The sequence below is a fragment of the Rattus rattus genome, chromosome 15 (genome assembly GCF_011064425.1).
Source record: "Rattus rattus isolate New Zealand chromosome 15, Rrattus_CSIRO_v1, whole genome shotgun sequence".
Taxonomy (NCBI): domain Eukaryota; kingdom Metazoa; phylum Chordata; class Mammalia; order Rodentia; family Muridae; genus Rattus; species Rattus rattus.
The window spans coordinates 51,409,134-51,425,217 of NC_046168.1; the positions used below are offsets into that span (position 1 = coordinate 51,409,134).

Below are 16,084 nucleotides of genomic sequence, written 5' to 3' on the forward strand. Positions count from 1 at the left end.
AGAGAAGTTTGGTTTTGAGGAACTGGATACTGTTGAGATCCAAGAGACAGGGGAATTACTGTGAAGTTTAGGGATTAAGTGACAGTGATGTAGAAGCAAGGCCCTCAGATGTACTCATGTGGCCTGCCATAAGTTGGGGAGCTGGTAGAGAGTCAGGTCCTGAGGGATATAGGCTCCTTTCCTCTTGCTGCACTCCTGGGGCTGAGGCGTGGAAACTATATAGTAGCAATTTTTGCCTGTGTCTATGCATGATGGGCATCCCCGTGGGAGAGTTACCTCAGTTGGCTGCCTAATCCCATGGAAAACCCCACAGGCTCTTAAGAATCATGCAAGCAAGAGTATGAAGCTTCTGTGCCCTGGGAAGGAGCTAATTGGAGAGGAAAGCAGGCAACTTTCCTCCATGGTGCTGTGGCTGTGAAGAAGGGATAAGGCCTGTGGCAGGACTGTAGCACTGACAGTGGTGTCACATGCATTGGTGTGAGCATCAAAGATGCCCTTCTCCTTAGATGCCACAGGAGTCTCCACACCATCTCCTAGAACTTAGATGTGGAGTAAAGAAGCAGTCACAAAGACCTGAGTGTGAGTTCATATAAATGAAGAAATTTAATGTGTTTGCCTAGACTATAAGCCCATCCTATAAGATAGTGTCTACTGCCCTAAAACTTCTCAAGCTTTGACTCAAGATAGAGAATTCCACAGGCCATTAGAGAAGATCCTGGATCTCTCTTTGAGGTGTGTGTGTGGGGGGGGGAGGTACTAATGATGTTGAAGTCTTGGGATAGGTACTTTTTGTGTTGGGCCAAGGACAGTCATGTCAGGAAACCTTTAGAACTATCACATTGCAACAGAAGGCAGAAGCTGCCTTTAAGGAGCATGGATTCTCAAGTGTCACATCCTAGAGTCTGATTGGAGCTTGACTTTCATGGGCTAAATGGATGTGGGACTCACTGTTTGGAGGGCTCCAGTGACCTTAGATCGGTAGGACTACAAAGCCAGAAGTTACATATTGGGAGATAAAAAGATGATAGTTCTGAGGTCTGGGGCCAAGAGAGAACTGTTTAAACTTAGCCCAGAGATAGAGGTGTCCACACTGATAGGGAATGTTAATATCAGGGAGGATGTATGGAAGAATCCATAAAGAAAAAAGATGGCTGATTAGCTAGACCCAAAGGAGGCAAGTTCATAGTCTTCAGAACATATGATAGCTGACTGCAGGGAAGGTGCAAGTGAGTATATTTGTATGGCCCTGACGTAGGAAGTATGTTTGCCTCAGTGAAGTAGGTGAGACCTGTGGCCTTAGGGAAATCTTAGGAATTTGGAGGAGGAGACTGGGAGAGAAAGCCTGCAGAGGAGGTCTGAGAAGACTGAGCACAGTGCCAAGTGCAGGTGAAGGCTTGTCTTACACTGCAGTGAGATTTTTGCCAGCCAGACTTTGTGCAGATGTAGAGGCAGTGATAAGGAGTTGACTTTGCTGTAAGGGGTGTCTGGGAAGCAACTTAGAATAAGCTGAAGTCCAGAAACAGAACCTGGAATGTTCTGCATCTGAGGTCAGGCACAGCACCTGTAGATCTCTTCTGAAGAAGTGGCCCTTTAGTGACCCTAGGACTAGAGGGACTGCTCTACAGCATGCATCCTCTGCAGCTTAGGACTGCTTTGTACTGAGGTAACAGGGTTTTGAGAAAGAGAAAAGAAAATAGGCTGAAAATCAAGGCAAGCATCAGAGTCACAATGAGGTATGATAGACTTTGTGTTATGAGCAGAGGAGGGGTTGAAAATCCCTTTTGCTGAAAGTAAGGGTTCTATAGAAAAGTCACCCTCGTGCCCTGGTAGATGATTAGTCTATTTAGGAGATGGAAAATCAGAAAGGTCGGGGTGCTAAGAATGCTGTTGACAGACTTCTTAGTAGGTTAGTAGGCACTCATGCATGCTAGGAATGTGCTTAAGCACTGAGCTAAACCCACAATCTGGAGCCCAAAAGTTAACATATGTGCTTGGAGATGGTGGGGGACTAGGAAGACAGCTCAGCTGGTAAAGTGCTAATCTCACAAACCTGGAGACCGGGGTTCTGTCCCAGCACTGGGGTAGTAGAGAAAGGCAAGATCCCCAGGAGCTCTCAGGCCAGCCAGCCTCGCCTACTAGGTGAGCCCCAGGAATGTCCCAGAGGAACAGAGATAGCTCTGAAGAAAGGATGCCTGAGGATGACTCTGGCTTTCGAAGGTACATGCGGATAGAACACCAAGAGGCCTGTATTTCAATGTTTTATCTGCTTTCTCTGCATGTTCGCGCATACTGCCTTTGTGCCTGGTGCCCACAGAGGCCAGGAGGGTCAGAATTCCTAGAACTGGAGTTACAGATGCTTGTGAGCTGGTTGCTGAGAGCCAAACCAGGTCCTTTACAAGAGCAGCCAGTGCTTTTGACCACAGAGCCATCTCTCTTTCCCCCAGGATCTATATGATAAAAGCAAAAATATTCAAAATTATAAATGTACTCACACCTTATTACCAGAAGTTATGTTCTCTCCAACTGTGATTTCCCTGCTACTGGCATCCCTGACTTTCTTTCTTAGTTTCCTATTTTTAGTCATTTAACTTTTACTGTCATCTCCACCATTACATGGTAACCTGTCTTCTGAGCTTCTGCAGCTTGGGCATGGCAATAAAATGGACAATGTAAGGTTCGTTGTCATCTTTTGACCATATAGAGCTGTGTGTATAAAGTGTCCATTCAAATTCTGTAGAAGTAACTGATATAACCTTATATTTCATAAATTGTAGAGCAGGAACCTGGAGGCAGGAACTGATGCAGAGGCCATGGAGCGGTGCTGCTAACTAGCTTGCTCTTCATGGCTTGCTGGGTCTACCTTCTTATAGAAACCGGGATGATCAGCCCAGGGATGGCACCACCCACCATGGACTGGGCCCTTCCCCCTTGATCACTAATTGAGTAAATGCCTTACAGCTGGATCTCATGGAGTCATTTCCTTTTTTTTTTGGTTCTTTTTTTCGGAGCTGGGGACCGAACCCAGGGCCTTGGGCTTCCTAGGCAAGCGCTCTACCACTGAGCTAAATCCCCAACCCCAATGGAGTCATTTCCTTATGGGAGGCTCCTTCCTCTGTGATAACTCCAGCTTGCGTCAAGTTGACACACAAAACCAGTCAGCATACTAGAAAACTTCTGACTGACATTTGAATTTTGCTAGCAAGAAAGATCAATATATCTTGGTTTAATTTTTTAATTTTTTTTATTGACAACACAGATAATGCAAAAATACTACTTAAATGCACTTAAAATAACCATCAGTTCAATGACTTCACAGTAGGCCGTCTGAAGGTCCTGAAGACACTCCCTTCCCTTTCTTAAGTGACACGCTCAGTTAGATCTCTGCCCACCTGGCATTGTTTTGAGTGTGTATGGACAAGGCCCAAGCTTCTACTTTTCAATGTGTTGATGTAGCAGAGACGAGATTACCCCTGTGCAGTGGCTGCTGTCCGCCTCAGTACATTTCCTGCCTCTTCAGCCCAGAAGAGCGGTGCCTGGTCTGGTCTGTCTTTATCCTGTCATCTCCATAGCATGACTATACATGCCACTCAGGGCCTCCTCGTGCTTTGGGCTGTTATGTATTCTAAAACATTTTGAGACTGTAAACAAGTCAGTTATAACTGCATTTCATCACTGCAGAATTTTTCAAGACAATTGATTTTATAATTTAATCTTTAATTAGTATTTTGTAACCCTTTAAATATTTTTGTAATTTTCTAAAAGTTTCATACAATTTTATTGTTACTTGAAATTTTTATGCTGCTTTAGGCATTATCTTTAAATTTTTTTATTATGTTTGCTGCAATATAAAAATAAAACCCTAGGCTGAGGGTGGAGCTCACTTGGTAGAGTACTTGCCCAGCATGCACAAAGCCCAAGGGTTTGATCTGCAGCGCCACAGAAAGCCAGACATGGTAGTGCACTGCTGTAACCTTAGTCCTCAGCTACACATGGGGGTTTGAGGCTAACTTGAGCTGTGTGTGTGTGTGTGTGTGTGTGTGTGTGTGTGTGTGTGTGTGTGTGTGTCCAGCTATTGTAATTAGAATGTGTATGAACACTTGGTACCCACTTGGTGGCACTGTTGGGGATACTGGAGACTTTTGGGACATGGGGCCTAACTGCTCAGCTTCAGCAAGTAGGGGCCAAGGAGGAAGAGACTGAAGGAGGAGAAGAAAAGGGTTACCAGGCACCCGTCTCTTTGTTTGATACGTGCCCCATTTAGGAGTCAGGCAGGAATGATAAAATGGGTTGAAGTCAGGAAGGCTAAATAACAGACTGTACAAAGGAGTGTTCTAAGCTAGAGATGGCTGCTAACTTATAAGTTGTTGGAGATCATAGAGGATAAAGAAATTATTAGTTTTATTTGTAAAGCAATGTAAACCAAAAATTAAGCTTATGTGTGTTAGTTATTAGTTATCTACATGGAGTTAATCTTGTCAGAGGAAATCGTTTATCCATTTAAGCAATTTCATCTTCATTTTTCTCCGTGGAACATTAACAAATGAACACCAGTAGCGACCTAGTCCACCCCCACTCCCTATAGGAAAGCCTTGGGCTCCCTACTTGCTGACTCTCCTCTCTTGTGTTCCCAACTACTTAATGTAGCAACACATTTTTCTTCTGAGCAGGAAGCCTCTGCCAACTGCCTCTAGGATTTGAAGGTCTTCCCTATCCTTCAGACCTTGAAATGCTGTGTCTGGTCTGTCTGTCCTTCATCCTGGTTAGCATTAGTGCTTGTTGCTGTCCTGACCTTTGTTCTCAGCAGAAATGCTGAGGGCTCAGGAGATTCTACTCAGAACTGGGCTGTTTCTGGTTCAGCCATGAACAGCATTCATCCAGAATTAGAACCTGTTGACTCTATTTTGCCATAAGACAATTCACTAATTACTAGAATTTTAGCTCTTTGAGTTTAGGGCAACCTTTTCGTCATTATGTGGCATGCTTGTTTTTAACAGCTAATATGTGTAATTACATTTAAAGTAAGTGCGCTCCAAGTGCTTTAGCAGCGTTTTGATATTGGTGCTGTGACCTAGCAGTGTCTTCTGCTGGTTGAATAATTAATTTGTTTCTAAGAGCTTTTGAGTTTGATAGTTGCCTAACACAAGGGTTTCCTTGTGGACGGTTTGCTGGCTTCCAGTGACCCTTTGCTGCCATCTGGTACAGATTCAAAGTGCTTCTGTCATCTGCTGCTAATTGCTGTCACCTGCACATTGCAGTCCCTCATAACTGAGACTCTAGAAACAAGACACACTGCTTTTTGGAGGGCGGCTCCTGGTGCACTTGCAGATGCACCCCTGAAAGGGGAGATGGACTCAAACTAGCAGACGCATTTTAGGACAATTTGTATTTTAATACGTATGGTATGAGAAATGGTGACAATTTTCTGAAAGTGATTAATTCACTATGTCCAAGTGATTTTTCTCTGCTTTATGATTTGCTTTAAATGGCTCTGGTGCTTAGTAGCCTTTTTAGTCTGTGAGGTTGTCTCTGCGCAGTTTTCAGCAGACTTCTTTAGCCCTCTTTGCACAGCCGATGAGCTTGCGTCCGTGCACTAGCCTGTAGCACCATATTATATTAATGTATTTTACGTGTAATTTAGAGAACAAGAAGAATATCCTGATTTGAAGTCTAAACTGTCCCCTGTGGCACTGGCACAGCTGATAATCGTGAACGAGAAAGATGTGTATATCAAATAGTTTACAAAATGAAGCCAGCTGTGTTTCCCTACATACTGTGGCTTCCTGACATGCATCATTAAACCTTATTAGCTACTTCCTTTTACAAAGATTCTTGTAGTCTTGAGCATTGCATATTAACATTTTCTGCCCCTCCAACTGGAAATTATTCGCTTTATTGTAGAGTGTCAACTTGCTCTAGTTTCTGATGCGTTCTAATTGGTACTTTAGAGTATAATCATCGTGAGATACCACGCCATGCATTTCTTTATTTGGAAATTAATACAGACCTTTTCACTTTATCTGTCAATCTGAGCAACTTTTCACACAATTCCCAACTCTTGAGATTGCTTACAAGCCATTAAGTATGAAATGGTTCATAAAATGTCTGTAAAGACAGAAAGTAACACAAAAATTTTAGATGGTTTAAAATAGTGTTAAATTTGCCAAGATACCAGCAATAAAGCTTTCTACAGTTTTAATAATAAAAGAGTGATTAAGGAAGATGAAAAGTTTATTTAACCATATTACCATTATCATTTAAATTCTTCAGCAAATCTTCTGAACTATATTTCCATTTCAAAACAAAAAAATGCAAAACATGAGGTCTATGGATTTTGGGAACTAAAGAACTGATGTGGAGTTGAATGTTAGATATAATGTCCTTTCATATTCATTCTCTCTTATTCTCTCTCTCACATTCTCTCTCTCTCTCTCTCTTTTTCTTTTTTTTTTTTTCTGTGACTGCCATTCTGCTGTGCTATCCTAAAAATTAAAATGTTTACCTCTTATTAACTTGTACTTAATAGCTACTTAAGCTGATGTGTGGGTGGAACAACAATGGCAGAACCTAGTTGTTCGAGATGATAGTAATTCTGAGGTGCTTCACACACTGGCCAGCATTTTATGTCCTCACATGTGTTTTTAGTGTTATTATAAATAGGTGATATGCGTCTAATCTTTAGTAAATCTAATGAATAGACTGAAAGTGTGCTCCTAGGTTTGGTTCCAGTAATAATTTCAGCAATAGACCCTTTGAGTCAGTGAATGGCTCTTGAGTTAAAAGCACTCTTGCTTTTTGTTTTGTTTTGTTTTGTTTTGTTTGTAGTGATAGATGTCCTGGTGAATGGGGAGGAAACTTTCAGAATAGGAGGGTTCCTTCTTCATTGGTCCACATATCACATATATTCAGTCATCCAAGGAGCATTAGAGGAGAGTCAGACCCGAGCTTTGGCAGTAACAGCAGTAGAACCTGTCCTGTCCTTTACAGCCGAGCCATTCCTTTCTTCTTAGCTTCGTGCCACAGACTGGCTCCAGCAGGGCTGTGTGAAGGTTCTTCAGCTGTGAAGCTTGCACAGTTAAACTCTCCCACCTGCCACTGTGGGGCCAGGCGCTCAGGAGCTTTCTGTCATCCTCTGGTTATGCCGAAGATGCTGTGCCTCAGAGTTAGCAAAGACCACCAGAGAGAACAGACGTTCTGCAGAAACTCAGTGTGCAGGCATTCACTGGACTAGAGATTTAGTGATTTCCACAACAAGGCTTGAATGGAGTCCAGAATTTTAGTACTATTGTCAAAGTATTTAAAAATACAAGAATTTTTTTTATAGAGTAATATATTTTACAAGCCATCATCTTCAAATGAATGTTTAGGAGCAACTTTGAAGGATGTTCTAACAGTTTCTCCCTCCACGGGTACTTAAAGTAAGGGACCACATAAGGAATTAGACACACACTTGCATATATACCTCCAGAATAAAAACGTGTCAAATAATATCTTCTCTTCAGCTAGAACTGTTAAAAATAGTGAGAGGAAGAACGAAGGAAGGTAGTGGTTTTCCTGATGAGCATCGGACCTCCCAGGTGTTGTCTCATTCCCGTGAGAGCTTTGCTGACCCCAGCGCAGCTCACTGCACAGAGAGTAAAGGTCAGGCTTGTCTTCCACTTAAGTAAATTCAAAAGGTAGATAATGTCTATAAAAGCACATACAGTATTGCCAAAATAAATTGAAGTGTCTGCTGCATGGATGCAGATAGTTAAGACTTCATAGTTTATATCTTGAAATAAAAAATAAACTTAAGATGGAAAAACCCTACCATATATTTTATCACACAGAGGGGGGGGAAGAGGAGGAGAGGAGGGGGAGAGGAGAGGGAAAGAAAGAGAAAGAGAGGAGAGGGAGAGGAAGAGAGGAGAGGAGAGGGAGAGAAAGAAAGGAGAGGAGAGGAGAGAAGGAGAGGATCGGATCGGATCGGATCGGATCATGGATGAGCCAAGCCAAAGAAGGCACTGGTTTCCAGGGATGACCTCATGTGACCATAGAACCCTGAACAGTGAACTGGGCTCCTAGAGAAAGTGTCCTGAGACAGGGCCATCTGAGTTGAGTAAAGCTGTGTGTCTTCTCAAGGATATGCAGACACTCATTTGTATGTTATATATGACACATTGTAAGGTTAAAAATGAATGATGCTGTTCATCACAATTATTCAGCCCATTCAGTCTTTAAGTGGAAGGCTACACTCTGTTCTTTGATTCCTGGAGTGTGTGAAGGGAATTTATAGCTCTGCCTCACTGGCTTGGTCAATGAAATGCTAGCATCGGGAGGTGGATTTTTGGTTTGTATTTTGTTTTTGTTTTGCTACTCCACACACATTTTTAAAAGACTGCCAAAGCATTCACTCCAGAGTAAATAGTAATTTTTACCAAGTAGGTGCATATGTAACTACAAAATCTTTGAATAGTTCAAAAAGACTCTAGGTGTAGCTTGCAAGTTTCATTTAGTTAAACTAAATTGCTAACCAAACGACTGACCTTAGATAGCAGTTACATGAAGGGTTTGAGAACTGAGGTGAGTGGGTAACATAAGCTGTTGAAGTAATTGTAAATTGGTGGATGATTTGGTTAAACTGTTTAAAACTGAAAGTTTTTTTGTATTGTTACCACAAAAATCAATGTATTCAGTGTATTCAGAGCACTCTGCAAGCTCTAGCTGCCATTCCGTACACTTGGCTTACACTTTGTCTAGATAGCATTTGAGTGTGAGCTGGGGCAGAGGCTTCAGATCTTTAATAGGATTTCCTCCTTATACGGGTAGATTTTCATGCAGGAACCTCTCGGTCCTATACTCCGGAGTGTTAGAGCCTACCAATTCTGCCCTGAATTCTGCACGATAAGAAGAGATTTAGGTCAAAATAAGTTGTCAAAAATAAGGAGTCCATGTGGTTAATAAACTGTGCTGTTGACGTGGAGATGAAGCCGTAGTTACTAAGAACAGACTCCAGAAGACTGTGCCAGCCTGGAGCACCCTCTGCTGGCAGCCGTAACATGCTGCACACTCGGTTTCTGTTTCCCTGGTGGAAAGAAGCAGTGAGTGACACCAACACAGGAATATGGGCTAGGATAGCGATGAGAGTGAGCCCTAACACTAGGCTTTAGTCTCCTCCTACCACCAACTTTAGAAAGAACGGCACTGTGGCATGATGCGATCCTAAGTACCTAAGTAAGATGGTAGGAGGTGACGGGCTTCTCTTCAAACCATGCTAGATTGCAATGCCCTGTGTATATATGAAGTAAAAACAAAGATGCCAGATAGATCTTTTACATGTTTCCCTCATTTATTTTAATTTTAAACACAATTTTGATGTTTCACTGTTGAAAATTTTGAAATCTATAGTTATTTAAAATAAAATTTTTGCACATCAACATGTTAAAACCATTCCATTATATTTGCTGGCTTCTATTGATTACATTTCAATAAAGGTTTTAATGTTAATAAGGGCTGCTCGCCAGCAATCAGGACAGGGTGATCCCTCTTGAACATGAAGAATCACACAAGCTTTTCAGGAGTAGACCTGAGATTTGATGCATGCATGGACACATGTGCTGTGCTGTTTTCTGGCATTACTGCCAATTATTGAGGAATGTCTTGGTGAATGAAATATGTCCCAGTAAAGGCCAGAGCCACTGTGTGAACGGCAGCATTTTGAGAAGATGAGTATCACAGTGTTCTTCAGGCCAGCAGTGAGGGTACCTGCAGATGCCAGCAGGTTGTTGGTTCACTGTGACAAAGCCATGTCACTCACTAAGAAGGAATGAGGCCTACCTTGTATGAGAGCCACTTGAAAGCCTTTGTCTGCTGATTACCTCCTCTTTTGTTTGGTACATGATAATTGTATGGGCACACATTTGTTTATATTTAGAAACAAATGATGACTCTGTGTGTGTGTGTGTGTGTGTGTGTGTGTGTGTGTGTAATGTATGTGTGTGTGTGTGCGCACGTGCACACACGCACGTTTATGCAGTGAGTAAACATGTTGAGGCCAAAGTTGATGTTGAATGTTCTCAATCACTTCTGCACCTTTATAGTTGAGGCAAGTTCTCTTCAACCCAGAACACACTGATTCTTCTGGTCTGCTGACCAACAAGCCCCAAAGATTCCCCTGCCTCTCCCTTTCATCAGGGAAATGACAGATATGGGCTGACACACCCAGCTTTTCCATGCATCAGAGATTGAATTCAGGTACTCATGGCTATACTGTAAGCCCCTCACCAACTGGTCAGTCCCCTCAGGGCACCTGCCATTTTCTGTATAAATGTAAATAACCAAGGAAAAAACACATTGTCTAATAAATTTAGTAAGCCAAGCAGGAACCCTCAACTCTAACGGAAAATAGTCAAATTTATATGTAAATAAGAACGGGGGTTATGAATTATTGTTTCACTGTAGACCTGAAGGGCTTACACAGAGTTTATATTTTAAGGTAAATATACTATAATATTAGGCATTGTCACACTAATACATACTTAGAGAGCTTTTAAAGCACAGATTATTGAGCCAATAGACAATAATGGCCCAAAGAAGCAATTCTTATTTCACAGATCACTGGGGCGGCAACAGTAATGGTCAGATATATCGTCAATGCGTGGCCAGCTGCATGTCTGCAAACAGTTAAGACTTAGTAGTTCATATCCCAAAATGAGTAAGTAAACAAACTTGAGGTGGCAAAAAGCTACCTCATTTTATCATTGTTTGAAGTGATAACTTTAAAAATTTTTGCTAATAATTTAAGCTCCATGACAGGAAGAGTTAGGGGTTAGATGTAATGTATAACTTTCATTTATTTAAATAAATACAGATCTTAAAATTACTTTTTTTTAAATGTTGGATTAAATGTGATAGTACAGACTGATTTCTTTCAAAGATACTGAAGTTAAGTAGTCCTTTCATAGGAACCCAGTTAGGTTCATGGCAGCTCTCCGTCAGTGTTGTACTAAATCCAAATGAAGAGGCAAGAGTTGGTCCACGGTAGCTGGTAAGAACAGTTACTGTTTCCTTCTTATGCATCTTATCTAAAGATATATGTTCATGGAGTCTCAGATTAATTAGACATTTTACCAGGGCTCTTTCAAATAACACTGTATGCACAAGGAAAATACAGGGCAGTTTAAAATGTAGTTTTCTTCAGGGCTGTACATTGACTCTGAAATTTTGTGATTCTGAAATACTTCTATGTAAGGAATGAGCACATGTAAACCAGAGGACTGGTAAAAGCGCTCTGATGGTTCCATTTTTGAATCTACCAGCGATGTGGCCAGTGGAAACTTCAGAGCTGGACGTTTAAGGAATGCATAGGATGTAAGGCTTTGTAACGTATTGTTGTTGCTGTACTTTGGTATGCACATTGATTTCTTAGGAACTTAGTCTATGCGGGTACTTTTAACTCTGAGATGGATGGGAGTGGTGCTGTGCTGTAGAGATAAAGTCCGATTCTCATTCGTCCATACGTTCATTAAAAAAAAAGCAACTGACTGATCTTTTCTTGATTAAGCAGGAGAACACCGTATTTACCCTTTATTGTTGGTATAAACCATTATTTTACTGAGAACCATTAGCTATTTAAAACTTGGTACATAAATTAAAGAGGAGCTAAATGGATTTGTGATCGCTGCCATTAGTAGCATTTTAGATTATACAGGCAATTATTGTGTTCATTATCCTAGAACAACCCCTTTGCAGAGCCATTGTGGTTGTCTTAGGCATTATGCACAAATTTTCCCGTGGAGATTAAAATTTCCAGTAGCGTATTTAATTTTGTTATCACAGTTGTTTCAAATAAAACAAATATTATGACAAGTAGAAGAAAATTTGCTTTACTAATATAAGAATTTAGTAGTAAATGTTAGAGATTACTTCCTAGAGTATTTAATTTACCTTTTTTCATATAGTCATAATTACTTCAAGTGATTAATAATATACCTTAAAATTAAAAAGATTTTACAGTCGTAGCAGGAAGTTCTGGCCTGTTCAAGTGTTTAAGAAACTCTTTAGTAATACCGAAGACACATCAAAGCTGAAGGTGACACTTTATAGAATCTGTGACTGTTTTTGTAGTTCTTTTTAGGTTTTAATCTTAGCTTTTAGATGAAGTACTTTTAAAAGTTTTACAGAAAACTTGAATATAAAAAGTTTGTTGGATGAAATATTTCATTTTTTAAAACAATCTAGTATTAAAAACCTCTTTTCCTACTGCTGCCCTTTCTTGGAGTTAACACAGTCAGGCTTGCTGTTCAGTCAAGGAAGGTGAGGAAAGGCTTCCTGAAAGAGTGCGAGGGGTAACTCTGCCCAGTGCGGAGAGTGGGTCCGACCTGCTGAGCCACCGGTTGTCAGCTCCTCCTGTCCCTGGGATGGAGTGGGAGAAGGGAGCATTCTCTTGGCTTCAGAATTAATAGTCACTGGTTGGCAGTCAACTGCATCTGTCTTGGTCAATTAGAAAGGTATTAATGTCTTGAATTATCTGCATATCCTGCGTATGGGCAACTTTAGTGTTTTCAGCCTCTATGTGGCATTTGTTTCTTGGAGGTTTTATGCAACCTTTTGGTCTTTCACTGCTCTTATGCAGGGGGAAGTGTGAGACAGTGGTTATGCATTTTGCAAGACAGTAATTCTTTATTACAAAAAAAAAAAAAAAGGCCAACTCTGGAAGGCCAGATTAAATCATTCCTTTCACTTTTTAATGGGATTTGGATGAATAGAGTAAAATATGCACTTTGCATTCATTGATAGCATCTTTAGGTTGAGGTAATTGAGTCTTTTTTCCCTGACTGAATGAATAATGACTTCATCTGATCCTCAGTGAGGCCTGAAACTTAGACCGCCTTTGTCACAGCAGAAAGATCTGGGCTTTGAAACATGCTCTACTTCCCTGGCTTAATTTTTCTTCATTTTAATCCAAAACCCTATTTTTCTCAATAATTCAAGCATAAACTACGTAGTAGTGAAGTAGCGGAAATCGCATGGTATTTGTCCTCCTTGTGCTGCTTTTTAAATGGAGCTGATAAATCAGCCACTGAGGTCTGAGCTGCCTCATTCTCAGGAGGAAAGCAAGGCCGGGGAATTGTCAGGACTCTTGAATTCCGGCCCTTTCACAGAGCTCATGCTCCAGGGAAGTCGTCACTTTACTGTTCTGGTGCAAGACCTGAAGGTGGGAAGGGCCAAGCCGGGTTGGGGGTAGCTTTCCATGATTTACTGGGCTCTGAGGCAGTCCATCTGCTGCTGAGAACTAGAGCACATGTTCTTAGGGGAGCTTAGACCTGAGAGTCTTCAGTCTCCACAGAGACTGTTGACACAAGCCGTTGTGTGCTGTGCAGCATGCCGTGCCCCATTTGTCACCATCAAAGTGAGGTGATGCTCTGCGTGAGGCGGCCGTGTAGTATTGTTTGAGATTGCTTGTTTAGGCCTCTTACGTAGTCATGGCAGGGCCAGAGCCCCTGAGTGAGAACATGCTGCAGATGCGCTTGGCTCTGCTCCCTGCCCTCTGCAGCCTGGGCACTGGGATGGGTGCAGACTGCAGTTGTTCTTCTGGGGACTGGTCAGTGCTTCTGGCTTCTGTAGTGCTTTCCGTGGTCATGATGTATTTACCCACATAGTTCAGACATGAATCTGGACAGAGGAGAACACTGTGTTTGGATATTTTTCTTTCATAAGACATGTAGTACTAGTGATCATTTTTGTTTTCTTAGTAGACTCTTGCAGGTAAAAAGGAGGTTCTCATAACTAACTCATTTTCATAACCTCAGAGTCTAGCACACAAGGTGGAGGAGGGATGTAATTACTTGTTTAATTAGTTTTCTTTACAATGAACTTAATGAACTTTCTGAGAAACTTGGCTTTTTTTTTTTCTTTCTAGCAATAGCTTCTCATGGTCTCATAAGAGTTTGTGGCAAATATTAATCAAAACTAGATTTAAACTAAATTATGAGCTATGGGAAAAGCTAATTTTCTGAGGCACTATGAAACAAACCAGAGTACTCCAGCTAATTCTCGGTTATTTACATTTAAGTGCTAGTGTTTTGTTTTCTTTTATTTTTTTAATTAAGATTTTGACAGTTGTACTCTCTTTCCCTCTCCATTTTTCTCTTCCTTTTTCTTTTCCTCTTCTTTCTTCTTTCCCTGTCACAACTCTATTGCCCTGCTTTCTTTTTTTAAAAACTGCCAGATCCAGGGTGGCAGGGAGATACTTAGCCTGAAAACTCGGTCTGCTCTTGGCAGCACCTGAGTCAGACGTCCCATGGCCATGGCCTCGTCCAGTCCTGTGTGTGCAACAGCCTAGCTCCTCCAGCCACCGCTCCTCAGTGGGGAAGGGAGCGTTTGGCGCTGGGCCAGATGTAATGGCTCATGCCTATTTTTAATATTTTGGAGGTAGAGGCAGGAGGATCAATGTAAGTTAGGGGCCAGCCTGTCTATATAGGGAGTTCCAGGTCAAGTAGGGCTACATAGCAAGATCCTGATTTTTCAAAAAACAATAAATTAAAATATTTTTGAGGCTAATCCCTAAAGTCACGGTTTTTCTGAAGAGTAAACAGTGAAGATAGTACGCCTGCCTGACTCACAGCTGTGACACTGTGTCACCTCCTTCCCTGCTAGACTCAGGGAGCTGTGCCATAGGACGCTGTGTACAGGCAGTGTTGCTTCCTCCCAGAGCCTTGTCAAGAAGCTGCTGATTGGGTCCTTATTGTACAGTAAGGAGCCGAGGGCCCTGGGTTCCATGCACCCTCGGGAGGTAGAGTACAAGTCCAAGTGAGCAGGTTTCAGCTCATAGCCTTGGCCACCGTGTGCCTTCTCTTCTCCCTCTCCTGCTTCTCTGTGTTAACTTTAGGCACTGCCCCTCCCTGCCCACACACAGAACTGTGCTTTGCTCTTTATGGGTAAAGTGGGAAAAGCCATCACGAAGTTGGTGGAACTCAGAATGGAGCTGCACAGTTCAGAAGAGCCAGGTTGTGTTCTCTTTACCGTTGAGGGTGGGGCTATTCGGATATCAGTGCTCCCTGTTTCCAAAGTCAAGGAGAAACGATTGCGCTCTTTGGTGTAATTTCCCTTATATTTCTGTGCTCAGCTAGCAATCAGTCCACAGGATGCATTTCAGTGCAGTATGTCATATTGGAGAAATCAGAAGTGTGGGACTTGCATAAAGTTCCAATTCTAAACTGACCCCAATGCTTGATCTTTCTTTGCAAGCTTTTGCAGAAACTTGCAGAATGACTGACACAAACTGTCCTGCAGTTGGGGGACTCTGGGTCTGAGTGGAGGGTGTCCAGAGGACACCTGAGAGCAACAACAGGGATGCGCTCAGCTGGCATGCCACAGAGCATGACCGTTGTGTCACAGAGCTGTGATGCAGCCCTGCTTTTGCGATTCTTGGTCTCGTCCTCCTGGCTTCTCCCTGTCAGCACACGGCGGGTTAAGCTGTGTGTTGGTTGTTCACTCTGCTCTACTGTTGGCCAGCAGTTCTCCCTGAGAACTCTGTACAGGTTACAGTACATTTTCAGAAATCCTACCTAACTGTGAGAGGTGTGTGAAGAGAAAATTAATAGTTTTGTGTTGAATTATTATAAAGACTATTAAAATCTTACGTTTTCTCAAGTCATTTTCAGGCATTCTGATCAGGACACTAGGGATGGGTGGCAGCCTGAGCATGTATTAATGCTGCACTTTTTTTTTTTTTAGGTTGGTTTATTGGACCTCGAACTCAATCAGCTGACAAAGGCGCTATTTCTGGCTTTAGTTGTTCTTTCTGTTGTTATGGTAACCTTACAGGGATTTGCAGGCCCATGGTACCGTAATCTTTTTCGGTTCCTCCTCCTCTTTTCCTACATCATTCCCATAAGGTATGTTTAAAATTAGAAGAATACAGATGTCTCATTTTATAATGTATGATTTTGCTGAAATTGTCTTACCATACTGTGAAAGAGGTTACCCAGTCATAACTGTAGAGGAAGGGCTTGGGAACCCAGATGAATAGAGCAAGTTATCTGTAAGTGGAATTTAGAACATGATTTGCTTTGCTAGGGTAACTTAGAGAAAAGTGCCACTGTTC

General features: G+C 41.9%; 1 protein-coding gene across 2 annotated transcripts in view; it reads left to right on the forward strand.

The window, feature by feature from the left end:
* The window catches only part of Atp9b (ATPase phospholipid transporting 9B (putative)), a 188,400-nt gene that overhangs the window by 101,518 nt on the left and 70,798 nt on the right, over nucleotides 1-16,084 (forward strand). For both annotated transcript variants that reach the window (XM_032885744.1, XM_032885745.1), the window contains exon 12: nucleotides 15,715-15,875. In XM_032885744.1, coding sequence (XP_032741635.1) covers nucleotides 15,715-15,875 — 161 coding nt within the window. The remainder of the gene's footprint in view (nucleotides 1-15,714; nucleotides 15,876-16,084) is intronic.